We start from the raw sequence: 23,632 nt of genomic DNA on the forward strand, positions 1-23,632 counted from the left end.
ATTTATCTAACCTCTGAATAAAGACCTACTGTGAGGGAGAACCCTCTGCCTCCTGAGGCAACTCATTCTACTTTTAGATAGCTATAATTGTTAGGAAGTTTTGTCATATAGAAATCTGTCTCTGAAATATTACTCTTAGTTTTCCCATCTGGAGCAAGGCAGGAAAAAAAAAAATCTCATTCCACTTTCTTGTGACAGCTTTCCAGATACTTGAAGAATGATATCACCCACACAGGCATATACCACCCAAAAAACAAATCACTTCTCTAGGCTAAATATAAACTTCTTTAGGCAGCTACGTGGTACAGTGACTATAGTACTGGACCTAGAATCAAGAGGACATGAGTTCAAATTGAATCCCAGACACTACTATATGAACTTGGTCAAGTCACTTAACCTCTGTCTGCCTCAGTTTCCTCAATTGTAATATGAGGGCATTGGAGCAGATGGCTTCTTAGATCCTTTCTAGCTGTGGCTTTAGGATACCTACTATGATTAGTTAAAAACTAGAAAGGATATATTGTGAAGGTCCTGAGCTAATACGGTTCTCTCTAGAATAGGTCATATCAAAATAAACTCATTTCCATTTTTAAAAACTAGGTTAGATCAGGAGAATACTACAGATATTCTTAACCTAGATTTTAGAAAAGCAATTGATAAAGTCTTTTTTGTTTTTGGTAGATAAGATGGAAAGATCTGGACTAGGCAATGATTCAGTTAAATGGATTTGGAACTAGCTGGTTGGCCAGAGTAATTCATGATTCAATGTCAATTTGGAAGGAGGTCCCTAGGAGAATGTACCAGGGATCTGTGCTTGGCCTTGTGCTTTTTAATATTTTTTATCAATGGCTTTGCATAAAGGCACAGGTGGCACGTTAATCAAATTTGCAAATTTCACAAAATTGGCAGGGACATCTAACACGTTGGATGACAGAATCATGATCCCAAAAGCTCAACAGATTTTCAGGGTCTTATTTGATATAAGATGTCAAGATATGTCTTCTTCTTGTTCAGTTATTATTCAGTTGTGTCCAGCTCTTCTTGACTCCATTTGGCATTTTATTTTCTTTTTGACACTCTTATTTAGAGTTTTATTTTCCATTTGGCACTTTCTTAGCAAAGATTAAAGATTTTTTTAAGTGTTTTGCTTCTGACTGCCCCCTCCCCCAATCTGCACTCCCTTCTATCCCCACCACCCCTTTATCCCCTTCCCCTTCTACTTTCCTGTAGGGTAAGATAGATTACTATACCCAATTGAGTGTATGTGTTATTCAAGAAAGATTTTTAGTGGATAAAGCACTGGCCCTGGATTCAGGAAGACCTGAGTTCAAATGTGACCTCAGACACTTGACACTTACTAGCTGTGTGACCCTGGGCAAGTCAGTTAACCCTCATTGCACCACCACCCCCCCAAAAAAAGAAAATGATTTTTTAAAATGGCTTGCTGTTTCCTTCTCCAGCTCATTTTATGGATGAGGAAATTGAGGCAGAGTTAAGAGACTTGCTCAAGGTGTGGTAAAATAATGGAACTCTCCCCATATTCAATTTGGCCCCTACAAAAGTCACACAGCTAGTAAGTGTCTGAGGCCAGATTTGAAGTTGGGTTTTCTTGATTCCAGTCCCAGAATTCTATCCACCATGCCACCTAACTGCCCATACAAATATGAGCTATTATAATTATTAGTATAAGATCTGAGATATGGAAGAAACCTTGGAGCTCATCCTACCACCCAAAACAGAAAGTCATTTTACCTTCCTGTTTCTCAGTTTACTCATCTATAAAATAAGACAGTTGATTTTGCAGCTGGCCCCTCCCTACCTTTTCAGTCTTCAGACATGTTCCCTTTCCATATGATCTATGACAGTGACCTGGCCTGTTCTTCCTCACACAATATATTTCATCTCCTGACTACATGGATTGTTCACTGGCTATCCCCAGTGCTTGGAATTCTCTCCCTCCTCACCTCTGTCCCCTGGTCTCCTTCAGCTAAAATCTGACCTTCTACAAGGCATTTTTCTTAGTTCTCCATAACATTAGTGCTTCTCCTTTGAGATTATTGTCAATTTATCAAATATATGTGTATATAGAATATACTTGTGTATGTATATATGTGTGTGTATTTATATACATGTATATATGTGTGTGTATATATACACCCCTTTAGATTATGATCTCCTTGTAATCTCTCCCTTTAGATTGTGAGCTCCTTGAGAGTAGGGCCTGTTGGTTTTTTTTAATCTTTGTATGCCCAGTGCTTAGCACAGTGTACTTAATAAATGATCGTTGATTTGAGTTAATTTGACTTGCATAGGCTGTCCTCCATGCCTGGAATGTGTTCTCTTCTTGATTCTTTCTTTCTTTCTTTTTGTGGGGCAGTGAGGGTTAAGTGACTTGCCCAGGATCACACAGCTAGTAAGTGTCAAGTGTCTGAGGTCGGATTTGAACTCAGGTACTCCTGACTCCAGGGCTGGTGCTCTATCCACTGCGCCATCTAGCTGCCCCTGCCCCTCTCTTCTTGATTCTTAAAATATCTAGTTTCCTATAGTAAGCTTGAATAACACCATGAAGTCTGTCCTGATTTCCCCCAGATGCTTTATCCTTCCCACCTAAAAAAAAGTTACCTTTCATTTCTTTTATATATATGTGTGTGTGTGTGTGTGTGTGTGTGTGTGTGTGTGTGTGTGTGTGTGTTTCTTTTCACACAGCCCAATAGAATGTAAGCTCCTTGAGGACATGAGCTGTTTTCATTTCTGTCTTTGTATCTAGCACACTGCCTGATACATATTAGACAATAAATGTTTGTTGGTGAAGCAATTAAATAATTACTAAGTTTTTTTTTTAATTACTAAGTTCTTTACCAGCTCTATGATTCTATTTAGCATTTCTTGAATACATCTAATGAAAGGTAGAGAAGGAACTTCTTTTTTAATTTAATATTTTATTTAAATTTACAAGGCTAAATGATTAGTTAGAGAATAAGAGGATCAGTGACAGAAGAACTTGTTAAGATCAGACTTATCTATCTTTCTTTAGTGACAGAGGCACCAAGTTTAGGTAGGAGGGTTTCTTTGACCTTTGTCATATCAGTCTCAAACAGCTATAATAGATCTCTGTCATCCGCTTTATTAAGTATCTTCAATCTGCCAAGAACCATGTTAAACACTAGGAATACAAAGACAGAAACAAAACATCCCCTGCCCTCAAGAGCTTACACTCTAATAGGAGAGACAACATGTACATAAGTAGGTTTAAAGGAGACATGCAAATCAAGAACAACTTTGAGAAGACACTGGTGAGGAGGGGGAAGGAAGGAAGGGAAAAGGAGTCTGGGAAAAGCCTCCTATAGTAGGTAACACTTTTTTTTTTGCAGGGCAATTGAGGTTAAGTGACTTGCCCAGGGTCACACAGCTAGTAAGTGTTAAGTTTCTGAGTTCAGATTTGAACTCAGGTCCTCCTGACTCCAGGGCCGGTGCTCTATCCACTGCGCCACCTCGCTTCCCCCAGTAGGTAACACTTAAGCTGAGTCTTGAAGAAAATTAGAAATTACAGGAAATGGAGGTCTGGTAGGAGAGCATAGGGGATAGTTAATTCAAGGTATAGAGATGAGAGATGGAAAATGGAGCACTGTGTATAAGGAATTGTACTGAATTGTAGAGAGTGTAGAGAAAGGAGTAATGTCTAAATAGACTGGAAAGGTAGGAAAGAGCCTTCACCAAATAAAGAAGTTTATATTTGATCATGGAGGGAATTATAGGAATTTATTGGGGGGAGGGAGGGAGAAGGAGGTTGACATGGTAACACCTGAGCTTTTGGAAAATAACTTTGGTTGTTGTGTGGATGATAGATTGGAGCTGGGAAATATTTTCAGAATGTTGTTCTAGGATGGGAGCCTGTACTAGATGGGTAGCTATGTGAAAGGAAAGAAGAGAATGTATCTGAAAAGTGTTATGGAGATAGAAATGAATGGATTTGACAACTGGGAGTATATATATGAAGTGAATGAGAGTGAGAGAATAAGAGTAACACTGAGGCTGTGAGCCTGGGGCCTGGAGAATGATAATGCTCTCAACAGTTATAAGGAAGTTCACAAGAGTGGCCAATTTGGGAGAGTGGAGGGCAGGAAGGTAAGAAGTTCTCCTTTGGACTTATGAGTTTGAGTTGCATTTCAGGACATCCGTTTAGAAATGTCTAAATTTTTGGTGTTTTTTTTTTTTTGCAGGGCAACGAGGATTAAATGACTTGCACAGAGTCACACAGCTAGTGTCAAGTGTCTGAGGCCAGATTTGAACTCAGGTCCTCCTGAATTCAGGGCCGGTGCTTTAAACACTGTGCCACCTAGCTGCCTCTTAATGTCTAAATTTTTGATAGGCAGTTTGTGGTATAGGACAGGAGCTCAGAGAAACAAGAACTAAACATAGAGATTTGTGAGTCATCTGAATAGATGTGATAATTAAAACTGAGGAAACTGATGAGATCACCAGCTGAGAGAGTATAGAAAGAGAAGAGGACAGAGCCTTGAGGAATGTCCCACAGTAATTACATGTTATGTGGATGATGATCCAGTAAAGGAGAATGAGGAGTGATCAGATAGTTTAGAAGAAAACCAAGAGAGAGTGAAAGCAGTGTCATAAAACCCTGAGAGAGAGAATGAGGGTGATCAACAGGGTCAAATGTTAGAAAGAGGTCAAGAAAGATGGGGATTTAGAAAAGAGATTAGATTTAGCAATTAAGAAATCATTAATGACTTTGGGGAGAGCAGTTTAAACATGAGGATTTAGAAAAAAGATTAGATTTAGCAATCTAGAGAACATTAATGACTTTGGAGAGACCAGTTTCAGCTGAGGTTAGAAGCCAGATTTCAGAGGGTTAAGGAGAAAGTGGGAGAAAGTGGAGGCATGAATTTCAATGGCTTTCTGAAAGGAGTTTCACTTAGAAAGAGAGGAGAGGCACAAAATAAGAGGAAGTGAAGATGGTAAGATCTAGTGAGGGTTTGGGGTTTTGGGGTTTTTTTATGTGTAGGAAAGATTTGTTCTTGTTTATAGGCAATAGGAAAGGAGCAATTAGGGACAGATTGAAATTAGAAAGAGGGGGAGAATATAATCAGTGGTGGTTTTCTGGAGAGGATGGAGGAAAGATAGGATCAAAGGTACATGTAAACATAGCTCTGGTGAGAAATAGATCCACCTCTTCTATAGAGAATGGAATAAAGAAGGATATAGTGAGAGGTGAAGTCAATGGGTTGTGAGATGAGGAGGGAAAAAGGAGTTAGTGGTAAATGACTGATTTTCTTCATAAATTATGAGGGGAGAGTAGAGGGATTGGATGCTTATAAGAGAAGATCTGGAACAAATGCTGTTGGCAATGGCATGGTGAGGATGAAGAATAGACTTAGGAGGAGTAAATCATAAGAAGGAATATAGACTATTATAATATAGATAATCATTAGATAAAGGAAGCTCAGAGTTCTTGACCACAGAAATGGATTACTTATGGGTAAGACCATCCCTATATTTAGCTGAGGTAGAATGGAGAAATAAGTCGTGGGAGATGAATAGATTGAGAAAGTGGGAGGAATATCAAGATGTGTTGATTTCAGGACAGGAAGTAAGGGAGAGAGAAAAACTGTGAGCCAGACATTGAGCTCAGTGACAAAGGAGAAAGCCTGTGCTGGTGGTCAGTAGATAACAACCACAAGGATCTGGATTGGTTGACAAATTTAGATAGATTGAATCTCAAAAGAGGAGAGGTCACCAAGTAATGGCAGTAGAAGGAGATTTTAGGAGTGGCAATGGCAATCAAGGAGTATTCGAATTTTCCTGTCAATTTGTGGAGGATGGGGAGATATTAGAAAAGGTACAACCAATACTGGAAATGATGGCCAGAAATGCAGTGACACTCTTTAACTCATTCCTTGATGGGGGGAATCATCAAATGCATCATCTATTAACTGATTTAATCCTTCTTGGCCTTATTTCAGATTTTTACCTACCACCACTATCTTGGCAAAATGAGTTCCATTGGTGTTATATTTACTTTGTAATATGATTTGTCTGTAAATGTGTCGGAGATCTGCCTCTTTTGTACTAAAAACAGAGTTCTCCCTAGAGACTTGGCTCTCTTTGCTGGGTCCACATTTGTCCATACTCTTCTTCTGTTATTGTTATTTGTCCTTCATTCTCTCTCTCTCTCTCTCTCTCTCTCTCTCTCTCTCTCTCTCTCTCTCTCAGGCAATGAGGGGTCACACAGCTAGTAAGTGTCAAGTGTCTGAGGCCATATTTGAACTCAGGTCCTCCTGAATCCAGGACTGATGCTTTATCCACTGAGCCACCTAGCTACCCCTGATCTTGTAGTTCTAAGAGTCAGACACAATTATTAGTGATGACCAGCATGAATGAGAAGCAAAGCACCACCATTGAGAATTGAGTGCTTTCCTATACAGACTGAAAACCATGCATTCTTGTCATTTTCCGGGTGGAATTTCCATGAGACAAAAAAAACCATTTTTTAAGTATTACATCTGCATGCCAAGACAGATTCTGATTTTTTTGTTTGTTTGTTTCCTGAGTCATATTCAGATGCCTGTTGTTGTTCAGTTGTCTTTCAGTCATGTCTGACTCTTCATGACCCCATTTGGCATTTTCTTGGCAAAGATACTGAAGTGGTTTGCCATTTTCTTCTCCAGCTCATTTTACAGATGAGGAAACTGGGGCAAATGGGTTTAGTGACTTGTCCAGGATCACACAGCTAGTAAGTGTCTGAAGGCCAAATTTGAACTTAGGAAGATGAGTCTTCCTGACTCCAGGCCCTGTACTCTATCAACTGCATCACCTAGCTGCCCCAAAATGGACATATTGTATTGGCTGGGATTGTGTGTACAGTCTCAAAAACAGTCCCTTATAGCAGTCCATGAAAACATTTGTAAAGCCCCAACTGCCTTCTCCAGCAAGTCTTCAGAGGCATCAGATTCCCCAGGATTTCATAGCTAGCACTTCGACATGTCTGGCCACATAGCTAGATCTAGTAGAGAAAGCTCAGTCTGGAGTTTCTCTAGGTGAAGGATTATCTCTGAAGAAACTAGCATGGTTCTTTTTTTGAGTGTTTTTTATAAATAACATCTTGGACTGGTTCTGGAGTATTTAAAGAAATGTAAGATTTTATTTCATAGGTTTAAGAATTAGAAAGGACTTAGAGATCATTTAGTATGGCTAGATGATGCAGGTGGGTGGTACAATGGACCTAGCACTGGACCTAGAATCAGGAAGACCTGAGTTAACTTGAGCTATTTGCCTCAATTTCCTTAACCATAAAATAAGGATAATAACAGCATCTATCTCCCAGGATTGTTGTGAGGCCCAAATGAGATAGTATTTTTAAAGTGCTTAGCATAGGGCCTAAACATATAATAGGCACTATAGAAATGCTAGATATCACCACCACCATCTTCATCATCCTTGTGGTAGTTAATTGCCCACCTCCAGGATATTTTCTTTCTTTCTCAGGAAATTCAGCATCTAGTTCATAGGTGCTATAGGAATGCTATTATTGCTATTGTTGTTATGATTATACATTCTATTATGATGATGAACATTATCATTATTACCACAACTTCCTTCTCTTTAAAGATTAGAAAACCGAGATCCAGAGAGTTTAAGTGATTTCCCTCAAGTAAACACAGATAATAAGTAAAAGAGTTGTGATTCAAACCCAGATCTGCTGGCTCTAACTACATTCCACTCTCTCTACACCATAGAAATTTCTTAAAGGAGTGAAAGTTACTGTTAAAAAGTAATTGTTGGGGCAGCTAGATAGCGCAGTGGATAGAGCACCGGCCCTGGAGTCAGGAGTACCTGAGTTCAAATTTGGCCTCAGACACTTAACACTTACTAGCTGTGTAACCCTGGGCAAGTCACTTAACCCCAATTGCCTCACTAAAAACAAAAACAAAAGTAATTGTTGCAGCTTAGACACGTGCAAAGTTAAATAGCAATACAAGGCAATAATATGAGGAATGTTACAAAGGAGTATATGACTGCAACATTTGTAGTTTGAACAACAGATATGAGTTCAAAAAAAGGGAAAGGTGGCTGTGGTTTGGAAAGCTACACAGAGGAAGCAAAATGTGCTAGAAGCTGAAGAATGGTAGCATTTGGTAGGTGGAGTACGATGGGGAGGGTATCCCAGCCCCAGTGAATGGCATGATCAAAGATAAGTGATAAGAATCAGACTTGTGATTTAATTTGGGGAGAGTTAATTGGGTGGCTTGCCATAATATTGGGGTTCAGAAAATAATGAGGGGGGCAGCTAGGTGGCACAGTGGATAGAGTGGCAGCCCTGGATTCAGGAGAACCTGAGTTCAAATCTGGCCTCAGACCCTTGACACTTACTAGCTGTGTGACCCTGGGCAAGTCACATAACCCCAATTGCCTCATCAAAAAAAAAAAGTCACAAGAAAATAATGAGGGACCTCTAGGTCCAAAGTTTCTTCCCCTTTGAACTGCCTTTTTTAGTTATTTCTCCTAGGCCAATAAGAACGGGGATCAACAGCCTCTTTTCCACAAATGAATCAGGCTTTATTAATGGGAATACAATACACAGCCAAGGTGAAATTAATAAAGTCAAGGACAAGGGAATAGAGAAAAAGAAAAATGGATAATTTCCCTGACTCTAACAAATGCTGTCTCAAAACCCAAACTCACTTTCAGCTCAGCTAATTTATTTATTTTATTTTTTTGCAGGGCAATGAGGGTTAAGTGACTTGCCCAGGGTCACACAGCTAGTAAGTGTCAAGTGTCTGAGGCTGGATTTGAACTCAGGTCCTCCTAATTCCAGGTCCAGTGCTTTATCCACTGTGCCACCTAGCTGCCCCCCAGCTCAGCTAATTCAAAGAGCTGGATTTTATTAACTTACCACCAGGCATCTGTAATTTCTATGGCAGCAAGTCTCCAGTCTACTCCAAAAGCTTCTCCAAGGCCAGAGAGAAAGCTACTTCCTGTTGGGGTCCCATTTTCTTTTTTCTCCCTCCCACAAAAGTTGTGTGGCTGAGACCAGTCCTCTGTTGATGACACAGTCCGCAGCCTCTGAGGACACTCCTTCTCAGGGTTGGCCAAGTTAGACTAGGTTTAACAGGGTGGGCCAGGAAGGCTCAAGATCTAATCATCTTAAGTGGGACCAATTCAAACACTACTAAATCAATCAAGTCGACCCCTAGGCGTCTGCCAAATTCCATTATTTTACCACATCTATGAGGAAACTCATTCTATGGTGCAGGTTGACAACTTCTCTAAAACATAGCATTAGAGTAGCAGCTCTCAAAGTATAATCCAGAACCCACAATGGGTCCCTAAGACCCTTCCAAGGGGTCCATGAGATCAAAACTATTTTTAGAACAATATGAACTTGTTTTAATGTGTAACACAATAAATGTCAATAGACATAACCCACATAAACAAAATTTCTTGGGGGAAGGTATCTCAATAATTTTTTTTTTTTTTTTTAGTGAGGCAATTGGGGTTAAGTGACTTGCCCAGGGTCACACAGCTAGTAAGTGTTAAATGTCTGAGGCCGGATTTGAACTCAGGTAGTCCTGACTCCAGGGCCGGTGCTCTATCCACTGTGCCATCTAGCTGCCCCTCAATAATTTTTAAGAATACAAATGGATCATGAGGTCAAAAAGTTTGAGAACCACCACTCTGTTAGAAAATTGTCTAGGAGATAGCAAACTTTTTTTGGGGGGGGGGCAGGGCAATGAGGGTAAAGTGACTTGCCCAGGGTCACACAGCTAGTGTCAACTGTCTGAGGTCAAATTTGAACTCAGGTCCTCCTGAATCCAGGGCCAGTGTTTTATCCACTGCACCACCTAGCTGCCCCAAAACTTTTTTTTTTAAAGGATCAGATAGTAAATATTTTAGGTTTTGTGGGCCAAGAGACAAAATCAAAGATATTATGTAGGTACTTATATAATAAGAGAAAAAACAATTACACAAAATTTTTTATTGATGAAACTCAAGATGATGAGTACTCCTTTTTTTGTTAAAATAGGTCTAATAATAAAAAACCGAATTCTTTTTAGAGTAATAAAAGTTTGTTTAATTGGGGTTCAAAGTTAACATTATTATAAAAATTGATAGTAAATGTTCACCCATTAAGCCTGATCTACAAATTCATTTTTGAAAATGTTTTTTCCTAATATCAGTCCACCTGCATATAGTTTTAATTTTTCATTCATTGCTCAAAAGGCACTTATAGAATTCTATTAGATTCTTCTCTTAGCATATCACTATGTTACAGAATAATTTCTTTTTTTTTTTTTGGTGAGGCAATTGGGGTTAAGTGACTTGCCCAGGGTCACACAGCGAGTAAGTATTAAGTGTCTGAATTCGGATTTGAACTCAGGTCCTCCTGACTCCAGGGCCCGTGCTTTATCCATTGCGCCACCTAGCTGCCCCTACAGAATAATTTCTAATTGAAGGTTAGGTAGAAATTCCTCAAATGTACAAGTTAAATAGATTTTAAGATATGGAAATTTTTCTACATGCATCAAGATACAAATAGTGCTGTTGGAACTGTAGGTTGGGTTTGGAAAATCTATCCTTTGGAAATATGTGTGGGAATGAAGATCCTTCTTCTTGCTTTAACTTTTCACAGCACAAGAAGCGTATACAGCAGCTTGACATTACCTGATTTAAACAACATTAGTTATTAAATTGATCTTACCATTACATAAACCCATATCTAAACACTGTTTTGCTTTATACTTTTTGGTTAAATTCATTAAGAAACATTGTCAAGTTTGAATTTCCCAAAACATTCAGTGTTTGGTAATAGTGGTTGCTTCTCATTCAGTAAAATTTATATCTCAGCCTTGGGCTCAGAAAATCATAATAAAACTGTTTTTCCTTCCTTTCTTATTTTAGCTCAATGGGTATGTAGTAGTAATATAAATAAATTTTAAAATGTTACAGTACAGTAATACAGTAGAGTGATGGCACTTAGAATGTGGTTGAGTTATAACTGCATCATATAATTTGTTATGTACCAAGCATGAGAATGTAATGTGTGGTCTCTTTCACAGTATTCAATTCTGCCTTTGTAGCACACAGCCACAGATAATACATATATGGATTAGCATGGCTATGTTCCAATAAAACTTTATTGAAAAATGGGAAAAACCTATTTAGACATTTAAAATGTAAAAATCATTTTTAGCTTATAGGCCATACAAAAACCAAGCAGGTGCCAGATTTGGCTAGCAAGCCACTGTGTAGACCCCTAGCTTAGGGCACCCAAGAAGTTACATGACTTTCTCAGAGTCACATAGCCAGTCTGTATCAGAGACAGGACTTGAACACTGGTCATCCTGGTTCCAAGGCCACCAATGCTCTATCCACTAGGCCATACTCTTTCTGTGATGATCAAAAGTATATCAATTGCTGGGGCAGCTAGGTGGCACAGTGGATAGAGTGCCAGCCCTGGATTCAGGAGGTCCTAAAATCCGGCCTCAGACACTTGATACTCATTAGCTGTGTGACCCTAGGCAAGTCACTTAACCCCAATTGCCTCACCAAAAAAAAAAAAAAGAATATAAAAGTATATCAGTTACTCTTAAATCAGATGGCCTTCTGCTAAAAATGGAGAAGAGTTTGAATTTATAGATTACTTGTTATTCCCATTGTAAGGCCTCAGAGGCATTTGCCAGCAATTGATAACTCTTCAGTTATCCCCATGGGGCTTCTCACTGAAGTTTTTCTCATTCTATCTGTCACTGCCCTAAACAGGTTTGTGTCTCATATAACTGGAACCTTATTTTGTCCAGCTAGATCACAGTTTGAGGCTTACTATTACTTATGAAGTGCTTTGTCTCCCTAGGAAGAGCTTACCTATGAAGAAAGGGCCTGTGAAGGTGGCAAGTTTGCTACTGTGGAAGTGATAGATAAGCCTTTTGATGAAGCCTTAAAGGAAGCAATGCCAAAAGTTTTGAAGTATGTTGGAGGCTCTAATGACAAAGGTAAGTGGCACATTTTAAGTCCCAGATTTCCTGTGCTTTCTTCTGCCCATGAGAGTTTGTCAAGACACATAGTTATTTCATTTCAGCAGCAGCAATTGCTATTGAGTAGCTACTAAGGAACCTGGTGCTGGTGGCCCATTGAAGCAACTAAAGGAACTGCTTCATTGGGAAGATCGTTGGAGGGGGTATAGAGCTGACTTCAGTTTGATTCAACAAGTTATTGTGAAGTAGCTATGATTTGCAGAACACCTACTGTGCACACTAGAGAAGATATAGTTTAACTAAGACATAATCCCTAGGAGGAGGGTAAAAACTGACAGCAAATAACCACAATATTAATCAACACTCAGTCATTTATTAAATAACTACTATGTGCTGGGCACTGTACAAGGCCCTGAGGTTACAAAAACCACAGTCCCTCCTCTCATGGAAAAAATGGGGATGAGAGAACAAGGGTTGGGATTTTCTTCTTTAAGATTTCTTTTCGAGGCAATGAGGGTTAAGTGACTTGCCCACGGTTACACAGCTACTAAGTGTCAAGTATCTGAGGTCAGATTTGAACTCAGGTCTTTCTGAAACCAGGGCCAGTGCTTTATCCAGTGCACCACCTAGCTGCCCCTGGGTTGGGATTTTCTTAAGGCCATCTTGGGCATTGCCAGGATTGTTTCTTTTTACAGAATCATAGTCTTCAGAATCTCAGGGTTGGATGGGACATTAGAAACCAACCAATCTAATCCGTATCTGAACAGGAACACCTCTAAAACATACCTGACGAGATATCCAGCCTTTCCTCAAAAATCTCCTAGTGAGGGGAAGGAAACCCATTACCTTACTACCAACCAATCTTGGAATAACTAATTATTAGGAAGTTTTTTCTTACATTAATCCTAAAACTGCTTCTTTGTAATTTCCATCCATTGTACTTAGTTCTGCCCTATGAGACCAAGCAGGAAAAAAAAAATGATTCCCCCTTCAAATACTTGAAAATAACCATCATATTCCTCCAACTCTGAACATCTCTAGTTCCTTCATTTGATTCTCAAATGAATAAATGAATGAAAAAGCACTTATTAAGTGATTATTATGTGCCAAGCACTGTATAAAGTGTTGGAGATACAAATATAAGAGCTAAGACAGTCTTTCTCTTAAGGAGTTAGGGGAGAAAACACATAAAGGGGAGTGGGAATAGAGCTATAAGGGAAATAGATTTTCAGCTCCTTTAAACAGCAGTGGAAGAGTTGATTTGATTATGGTTCTAGAACTGGAAAACAGAGATCAGAAGGACAATTGGGCTGTCAAGTCAGTTGTAGAAAAGATGCCCAGAGAGTAAAGTGAAAGAAGTACTATTGAAGTCATGCCTACAAGTAGTGAATAACTGAGGCAATCACCAGTCAGGAGTGTGGAGCTCCAAGGTGGGCATTCTGGGGTTGAAAGAGCTAAGTCTTCCATGGTTTCCATGAGCATGGTTCCTGGTCATCATGGCAAGGCAGTTCGACATAATTTCTAGGCCTTTTTTTTTTTTTTAATTTTTTGTGGGGCAATTGGGGTTAAGTGACTTGCCCAGGGTCACACAGCTAGTAAGTGTTAAGTGTCTGAGGCCGGATTTGAACTCAGGTACTCCTGAATCCAGGGCCAGTGCTCTATCCACTGCGCCATCTAGCTGCCCCCATTTCTAGGCCTTTTAATATCCCATTGACTCTCCTGGTTAATACCCAGCTTGTCAACGTCCTTTGTAAAATATGATACCCAGAGCTAAACACACCACTCCAAATGTAATCTGACTAAGATAAATATAACTACCTCCCTAGTTTGGGTCACTGTGTCTCCCTCGATACAGCCAAAGATTACATTAATTATTTTTTGGCTGCTATATCACACTACGGACTCAAATTGAATTTCTAGTCTCCTTAATTTTATTTTTCCCCCAGACAAACTGCTGTCAAGCCCCATCTAATATTTGAAAATTTAATTTTTGAATATAAACTATTTTATCCCTATTAAATTTCCCTGGATTCAATTTTCAAGCTGTCTGCATCTTGCCTCTGTTATCCAGCATGTTAGCTGTGCCTCTTGGCTTTGTGTCACCTACAATGAGAAACGCAACATCTAGTAATTGATTTAAAAAATTAAGGAGTACAAGACACCACCAAGTTCTTGACAACAGCTAACAAAATAGTCAGAATTTCCTTTATGTTTGTGATACAATTTATATCTTCCAGTATGGATTTTCCTTTGCAGGAAAAAGAAACTGGGAACATCAAGCAAAATGAAAAAGAGGAGCTATTTTAATTTTTATGTTGCTGCTGGTGATCTTACTGGCCTATATAAATTACTTATATTTTCAGTGGTGCTTTCTAAAATTAATTATTTTGAAGAAAATATTGGGGGCAGCTAGGTGGCACAGTGGATAGAGCACCGGCCCTGGAGTCCAGAGGACCTGAATTCAAATCTGGCCTCAGACACTTGACACTTATTAGCTGTGTGACCCTGGGCAAATCACTTAACCCCAATTGCCTCACCCCCCCCAAAAAATTAATAAATAGGAAGTTATAAAACTTTTTCCCTCCACATAATGAGATTATCCTGTAATAGAAGGTATATTATACTTGAAGTCCAAAGTCCTGATGACTCCCTTAGCTATGGAACCTTGGGCAAATTATTAAATGTCTCTGTATTCATCTGTAAAATGGAGATAAGAATACTTGTTTGAGCACTGCATAAGATAAGGTATTTGAAAGCATTTTCTAAACTGTCAAGTACTATGCACACATAAGATATTATAGTTTGGATGCACAGTAAGCATTAAGTGAATATTTATTGGCTAAGATTGCACCATTTGGTGATTAATGGAAGTTGGGTTTTTTTTAGTTGGGGGTAGTACAGATCTGTGGTTTTTATCAGTCTATGTAACTGTACTATACTGGGATGGAAACACCCTTCACTGATGTAGTTTAGCTGTTTGTCGTTAATGTTGTTAGAGAGTTGTTTGTGATACTAAGATAATAAATACAGTCATGTATCTTGGGTGTTTATTAAGTGAGACTTCAACCCCAGCTCTTCTTGATACTGTCATCCTTCTATCTACTATTCTATTTTGCCTGTAATTATAATTGTGCTAGAAACATAGAAGGCACTCCACAAATAGACCATCCAATGTCTATCTTATCTATCTATCTATCTATTTATTTATTTACATGTCACAATGACATATACATGATAAATGAATGTAAATGACTGATAATATTAAACATTATTACATAATCTTCTTTTAGCAAATAAACCACAATGTTTTTTTGGTGGGGCAATGAGGGTTAAGTGACTTGCACAGGGTCACACAGCTAGTAAGTGTCAAGTGTCTGAGGCTGGATTTGAACTCAGGTCCTTCTGAATCCAGGAATGGTGTTTTATCCACTGCACTACCTAGCTGCCCCCCCCCATTGAATGTTATGTATAGATTTTATACCAAACATGTTCAGCATTAATTCCACTACAAGAAAAGAGACTATATTGACATAACTTTAAGATATTTATTTATTTACTCATTCATTCATTCATACATCCATTTATTTATTTATTTGTTTGTTTGTGGGGCAGTGAGGGTTAAGTGACTTGCCCAGGGTCACACAGCTAGTAAGTGTCAAGTGTCTGAGGCTGGATTTAAACTCAGGTCCTCCTGAATTCAGGGCCAGTGCTTTATCTACTGTGCCACCTAGCTGCCCCCAAGATAATTAGTTTTCAGTATTAAATTATATCATAGACCAGTTTTTAATATTTATCTCCATTACAGGCCAGGGTGCTATAACTAACATCTGGCTCTGTGTCTACATCTCTGTGTTTTTCATTTTTAGGAGTTGGGATGGGAATGACTATCCCTGTATCCTTTGCTGTATTCCCCCATGAGGATGGCTCTCTACAAAAGAAAGTGAAGATCTGGTTCCGGATTCCAAACCAGTTTCAAGCTGATACTCCAATTCCCAGTGATAAAAGCATTGAGTTGGAAGAAAGGGAAAGCATCACTGTCTATTCCACGTAAGAGAATCTTTTTTAGAGAAAAGAAGTAGAATTTAATTCCTGAAACGATGATTTTTAAATATTTTTCCCAATTACATGTAAAAACCATTTTTTACATTTATTTTTCAAAATTTTGAGTTTCAGATTTTCTCCTTTCTCTTTTCTCTTTTTCCTTTCACTCTCCTAAAATAGTAAGCAATTTGATATAGACTATATATGTGCAGCAATGCAAAACACAGTTCTATATTAGCCATATTGTACAAGAAAACAGAGCAAAAAAATGGAAGAAAAAAAAAGTGAGAAGTAGTATACTTTGATCTGCATTCCAACACCATCAGTTCTTTCCTTAGAGGTAGATAGCATTTTTCATCATCAGTCCTTTGGAATTGTCTTAGATCATTGTAGTATTGAGAATATCTAAATCATTCAAACTCAGTTATCACACAATATTTCTGTTACTGTACAATGTTTTCCTGGTTCTGATCACTTCACTTTGTACCAGTTCATGTAAGTCTTTCCAATATTTCTGAAATCCTCCTGCTTGTCCTTTCTTATACCACAATAATATCCCTTTACAATCATATACCACAACTTGTTCAACCATTCCCCAATTGATGGACATCCCCATAATTTCAAATTCTTTGCCACCACACACAAAAAATTTGCTATAAATGTTTTACACAAATAAGTCCTTCCTCTACCCTTTCCTGAACTCCTCCTGCTCATCATTTCTTACAGCACAATAGTATTCCATTGTATTCATATACCACAACTTGTCCAGCCATTCCCCAATTGATGGGCATCCCCTCAACTTCCAATTCCTTGCCACCACATAAAGAGCAGCTATAAATATTTTTGTACATGTGGGTCCCTTTCCCCTTTCCATGATTTCTTTGGGAAAAAGACCCAAAAGTGGTATTGCTGGGTCAAAGGGTATGCACAGCTTTATCGCCCTTTGGGCATAATTCCAAATTGCTCTCCAGAATGGTTGGATCAGTTCACAGCTCCACCAATAATGCATTAGTGTTCCAATTCTCCCACAGCTTCTCCAACATTTATTATTTTCCTTTTTTGTCATTTTAGCCAATCTGATAGGTGTGAGATGGTACCTCAGAGTTGTTTTAATTTGCTTCTCTCTAATCATTAGAGATTTAGAGCATTTTTTCATATGGTAATAGATAGCTTTGGTTTCTTCACCAGAAAACTGCCTGTTCATATCCTTTGACCATTTCTCAATTGGGGAATGACTTGGATTCTTATAAATTTGATTTAGTTCCCTATATAATTTAGAGATGAGGCCTTTATCAGAAGTACTGGCCATAAAAATTGTTTCCCAGCTTTCTGCCTCCCTTCTAATTTTGGATGCATTGCTTCTGTTTGTACAAAAAATTTTTAATTTAGGGGCAGCTAGGTGGCGCAGTGGATAGAGCACTGGCCCTGGAGTCAGGAGTACCTGAGCTCAAATCCAGTCTCAGACACTTAACACTTACTAGCTGTGTGACCCTGGGCAAGTCACTTAACCCCAATTGCCTCACTTTAAAAAAAAAAAAAGCAAACAAAAATTTTTAATTTAATGTAATCATTATCATCCATTTTGCATTTTATAATATACTCTATCTCTTGTTTGGTCATAAACTGTTTTCCTTTCCAAAGATCTGATAGGTAGACTATTCCTTTCTCTCCTAATTTACCTATGGTATCACCTCTTATGTCTAAATCATGTATCCATTTTGACCTTATTTTAGTATAAGGAATAAGATGTTGGTCTATGCCTAATTTCTGCCATACCATCTTCCAGTTTTCCCAGCAGTTTTTGTCAAATACTGAGTTCCTATCCCAGAAGCTGGAGTCTTTGGGTTTATCAAACACTACATTACTAGTGTCATTTACTACTGCATTTCCTGTGCCTAGCCTATTCCATTGATCTACCACTCTATTTTTTAGCCAGTACCAGATAGTTTTGATGACTGCTGTTTTATAGTAAAGCTCCAGGTTTGGTACTGCTAACCCACCTTCCTGCGAATTTTTTTTCATTATTTCCTTGGATATTCTTGATTTTTTGTTTTTCCAGATGAATTTTGTTATTATTTTTTCTAGCTCTATAAAATAATTTTTAGGTAGTCTGATTAGTATGGCACTGAATAAGTAAATTAATTTAGGCAGTATTGTCATTTTTACTATATTAGCTTTGCCTATCCATGATCAATTAACATCTTTCCAATTATTTAGATCTGATTTGATTTGTGTGAAGAGTGGTAGTTGTGTTCATAGAGTTCCTGGGTTTGTCTTGGCAAGTAGACTCCCAAGTATTTTATATTATCTCACCGTTACTTTAAATGGAATTTCTCTTTCTATCTCTTGCTGCTGGACTTTGTTGGTCATGTATAGAAATGCTGATGATTTATGTGGATTTATTTTATATCCTGCTACTTTGCTAAAGTTGTTAATTGTTTCAAGTAGTTTTTGAGTTGATTCTCTAGGATTCTTTAAGTATACCATCATATCATCTGCAAAGAGTGATAGTTTTGTTTCCTCCTTGCCTATTCTAATACCTTTAATTCCTTTCTCTTCTCTGATTGCTAAAGCTAACATTTCTAGGACAATATTAAATAATGGGGTGATAATGGACATCCCTGTTTCACCCCTGATCTTATTGGAAAGGCCTCTAATTTATCTCCATTGCATATAATACTTGCTGATGGTTTTAGGAAGATACTGTTTATTATTTTAAGGAAAGCTCCACCTATACCTAAACTCTCCAGTGTTTTTATTAGGAATGGGTGTTGTATTTTATCAAAAGCTTTCTCTGCATCTATTGAGATTATCATATGATTTTGGTTGGTTTTCTTATTGATGTGGTTGATTATGGTAATAGTTTTCCTAATGTTGAACCAGCCCTGCATTCCTGGTATAAATCCCACCTGGTCATAGTGTATTATCCTGGTGATCACTTGCTGTAATCTCCTTGCTAATATCTTATTTATGATTTTAGCATCAATATTCATTAGGGAAATTGGTCTATAATTTTCTTTCTCTGTTTTTGCTTTGCCTGGTGTTGGTATCACCACCATATTTGTGTCATAAAACGAATTTGGTAGAACTCCTTCTTCACCTATTTTTCCAAATAATTTGTATAATATTGGAATTAATTGTTCTTTAAATGTTTGGTAAAATTCACCAGTAAACGCATCTGGCTCTGGGGATTTTTTCTTAGGGAGTTCATTAATAGCTTGTTCAATTTCTTTTTCTAATAAGGGTTTATTTAAGGATTTTATTTCCTCTTCAGTTAACCTGGGCAGTTTGTATTTTTGTAAATATGCATCCATTTCATTTAGATTGTCAAATTTATTGGCATACACTTGGGCAAAATAATTCCTAATTATTGATTTAATTTCCACTTCATTGGTGGTAACATCACCCTTTTCATTTTTGATACTGGTAATTTGGTTTTCTTCTTTCTTTTGTTTAATCAAATTAACCAATATTTTATTGGTTTTTTTCATAAAACCAGCTCTTAGTTTTATTGATTAATTCTATAGTTTTTTTGCTTTCAATCTTATTAATTTCTCCTTTAATTTTCAGGATCTCTAGTATCTAATTGGGGATTTCTAATATGTTCTTTTTCTAGCCTTTTATGTTGCATGCCCAATTCATTAATCTCCTCTTTCTCTTTTTTATTCATGTAAGCATTTAGAACTATAAATTTTCCCTTAAGTACTGCTTTGGCTGTATCCCATAGATTTTGGTATGTTGTCTCATTATTGTCATTCTCTTGGATGTAGTTATTGATTGTTTCTATGATTTGTTGTTTGGCCCATTCATTCTTTAGAATGAAATTATTGGGGCAGCTAGGTGGCACAGTGGATAGAGCACCGGCCCTGGAGTCAGGAGTACCTGAGTTCAAATCCGGCCTTAGACACTTAATACTTACTAGCTGTGTGACCCTGGGCAAGTCACTTAACCCCAATTGCCTCACTTAAAAAAATAAAAAAGAATGAAATTATTTAGTTTCCAATTGATTTTCATTCTACTTTTCCCTGGCTCTTTCTTACATGTAATTTTTATTGCATCATGATCTGAGAAGGATGCATTTACTATTTCTGCCTTTCTACATTTGATTTTGATGTTTTTGTGCCCTAATACATGGTCAATTTTTGAAAATGTGCCATGTACTGCTGAGAAGGAGGTATATTCCTTTCTATCCCCATTCAATTTTCTCCAGACATCAATCATGTCTAACTTTTCTAGTAATCTATTCACCTCTTTCACTTCTTTCTTATTTATTTTTTGGCTAGATTTATCTAATTCTGAGAGGGGGAGATTCAGATCCCCCACTGGTATAGTATTACTGTCTAATTCCTCTTGTAACTCATTTAACTTCTCCTCTAAGAATTTGGATGCTATACCACTTGGCACATACATATTTAATGTTGATATTACTTCATTATCTAGAGTACCTTTTAGCAAGATGTAATTTCCTTTCTTATCTCTTTTAATGAGATCTATTTTTGCCTGCACTTTGTCTGAGATAAGGATTGCTACCCCTGCTTTTTTTACTTTAGTTGAAGCATAATATATTCTGCTCCAGCCTTTTACCTTTACTCTGTGTGTATCTCTCTGCTTCAAATGTGTTTCTTGTAAACAACATATTGTAGGATTCTGGTTTTTAATCCACTCTGCAATTCGCTTCCGTTTTATAGCAGAGTTCATCCCATTCACATTCAGTTATTATTACTGACTGTCTATTCCCCTCCATTCTATTTACCCCATTTGTACTTTTCCCCCCTTCTTTCACCCTATTCCTCCTCACTGATGTTTTACTTCTTACCCCTGCCTCCCCCAATCTGCCCTCCCTTTTTATCACCCCCCTCTCTTTTCTTTACCCTTTTCTCCCTTGCTTTTGTCCTCCCTTCTATCAGTCCCCCCCTTTCCCTTCCCCTTTTGCTTCCCTAAAGAATGAGCTAAGTTTCTTTATCCCAATGAACGTATATGTTATTCCCTCTTTGAATCAAATCTAATGAGAGTAGAGTTGAAACAATGTTCACCCCTCCTTTCTTTCCCTCTATTGTAATAGGTTGTTTTTTTTAACCTCTTCATATGATATAATTCACCCCATTCTACCTCCCCTTTCCTCTCTTCCCCATAGACTCCCTTTTTTACCCCTTAATTTTCTTTGTATCATCACATCAAAGACAATTTATATTTATACCCTCTGTGTAAACTCCTTCTCTCTGCCCAAATACATTTACAGTTCTTAAGAGTTATGAGTATGGGGCGGCTAGGTGGCACAGTGGATAGAGCTCCAGCCCTGGAGTCAGGAGTACCTGAGTTCAAATCCGGCCTCAGACACTTACTAGCTGTGTGACCCTGGGCAAGTCATTTAACCCCAATTGCCTCACTAAAAAAAAAAAAAAAAAAAAAAAAGAGTTATGAGTATTATCTTCCCGTGTAGGGATATGAACAGTTTAACCTAATTGAGTAACCTTTTTTTCCCCTCTGTTTACCTTTTTAAACTTCTCTTGAGTCTTGTATGTTAAGATTGAATTTTCTATTCAGTTCTGGTCTTTTCATCGGAATGATTGAAAGTCCCCAATGTCATTAAATGTCCATCTTTTCCCCTGAAAGAGAATGCACATTTTTGCTGGGTAATAGATTCTTGGCTGCAGTCCAAGCTCCTTTACCTTCCGGAATATCATATTCCAAGCCTTGCGGTCCTTTAATGTTGAAGCTGCCAGGTCCTGAGCAATCCTGACTGTGGCTCCATGATATTTAAATTGCTTCTTTCTGGCTGCTTGGAGTATTTTCTCCTTCACCTGATAATTCTGGAATTTGGCTACAATATTCCTTGGAGTTTTCCTTTTGGGGTCTCTTTCAGGAGGTGATCGGTGGATTCTTTCGATGATGATTTTATCCTCTGATTCAATGATATCAGGGCAGTTCTCCTTAATAATTTCCTGGAATATGGTGTCTGCTCTGGGGGCACCAGGGTCCCTGTTTTGGGCTTCTTGTGCTGGGGTATAGGTGCTGTGTGACTGGCTTTTTACTCTGAGGCCTTTATAGTGTGTGCAGTTCGCCCCCCTCCACTTCCTGTCTAAGCGCGCTGTGTCTGTGTGCCTGGTTGCGCTTATCCTGTTCGTGGCCCTACAGCTGGCGACTTGCCCTCTCAGCTGGTGCAGGGAGGTTTTTCCACTGTCCTTCTTGGCCACCAGATTTTTGAGCCAGGTTCCAGGGGCCTCAGTTGTTTGGCTGTGGCCCACAGCTCCTGCTGACTTGCCCTGACCCCTTCAGTGCTGGGCTGCTGCCCTGTGCTGGGCCTCCCTTTTGCCTGAGTCAGACCGACCTTTTCCTGAAGTCTTCTAAATTATCTCTGGTTGGAAGACTGTGTCTCTCTGTCCCTTTGCAGGTTCTGTAGTTTCAGAATCCGTCCAGAGGCTTGATTTAATGTTCTTTTTGAGGGAACAGGAGGAGAGCTCAGGCAGCTTGCAGTTTCCTCTCTGCCATCTTGGCTCCGCCCCCCAAAAGGTGACTTCTTGTGGGTTTATGCATATGGGAGCTGGTCTTTGTTACACACACGCACACACACAAACAGCAATGTCCTGAATTCTTTTTCTTTTAATTGAAAACTAGCATTTATTAAGCACCTGTGGTATTCTAGTCACCGTCCTAGGCACTAGGGATCCAGAGAGAAAAATAGAACTGTCCTTCACTTCAAGCTTGTATTCTATTGGGGGAAATAAGCATAAATAAAATACATATAAAATAAATTTAAGATAATTTTGTGGGTTACAATAGGGAGGCACTAGCATCTGGGAGAATATGGAAAGATTTTTGTAGCAAATAGCACCTGAGATAGACTTTAAATGAGAAAGGGATTCCTTTTTTGGTCTATTTTCTTTTCTGTTATGATTTTAAGAAGGATAACAAAAAAGATTGTATCTGAACCCATAGACTTTTCTTGCATATGCAGTTTGCTTTTCTAAAGTGTATATTAAATGTAACAAAGGCAGTAAAATTTCCATTTGTTCATGTCCTTCTGAACTTTTTGTTTACTTTTATGTATTTGTTTGATGCTTCTTTCGTTCTTTTTTTTTTTCATTTCTATCACTATCCTTTAACTCACCCTATAGTCCCCACAAACAAGTAAGTGGAGTCAAGTAAAGAAAATCACATTGTTGTTGTTCAGTCATGTCTGACTCTTCATGACCCCATTTGGGATTTTTTTGGCAAAGATACTGGAGTAGTTTGCTATTTCCTTCTCCAGCTCTTTTTATAGATAAAGAAACTGAAGCAAACAGGGTTACTTGCTCAGGGTCACACAGCTAGTAAGTGTCTGAGGCTGGATTTAAAATGACAAAGATGAATCTTTCTGACTCCAAGCCAGCCACTATATCCACTGTGCCACCTAGCTGCCCAAAAACAGCACATGGATTTGTGTAAAAGTGTATTTCTCATTTGACAACTCTAGTCTATATAATCTCTCCACCAAGAGGCATGAAGGTAGGGATAACAGAGGTGAGAAGGGAGGCCTCAGAGCATCAGAGACAGGGGTAAAAGATAAACTGTAATATTGAAAGAGCAACAAGAAGGCCAGTTTACCTGGGCTTAAGAGTTTGTGA

The 23,632-nt window shown here is 38.3% G+C and overlaps 1 protein-coding gene across 1 annotated transcript in view; it reads left to right on the forward strand.

Moving 5' to 3' along the window:
• Positions 1–23,632, forward strand: part of HEBP1 (heme binding protein 1) — a 39,989-nt gene that overhangs the window by 3,285 nt on the left and 13,072 nt on the right. Inside the window, exons 2-3 of the mRNA XM_043968970.1 lie at positions 11,867–12,005; positions 15,854–16,034. Coding sequence (XP_043824905.1) covers positions 11,867–12,005; positions 15,854–16,034 — 320 coding nt within the window. The remainder of the gene's footprint in view (positions 1–11,866; positions 12,006–15,853; positions 16,035–23,632) is intronic.

Source organism: Dromiciops gliroides, chromosome 5, assembly GCF_019393635.1.
Source record: "Dromiciops gliroides isolate mDroGli1 chromosome 5, mDroGli1.pri, whole genome shotgun sequence".
Taxonomy (NCBI): Eukaryota; Metazoa; Chordata; class Mammalia; order Microbiotheria; family Microbiotheriidae; genus Dromiciops; species Dromiciops gliroides.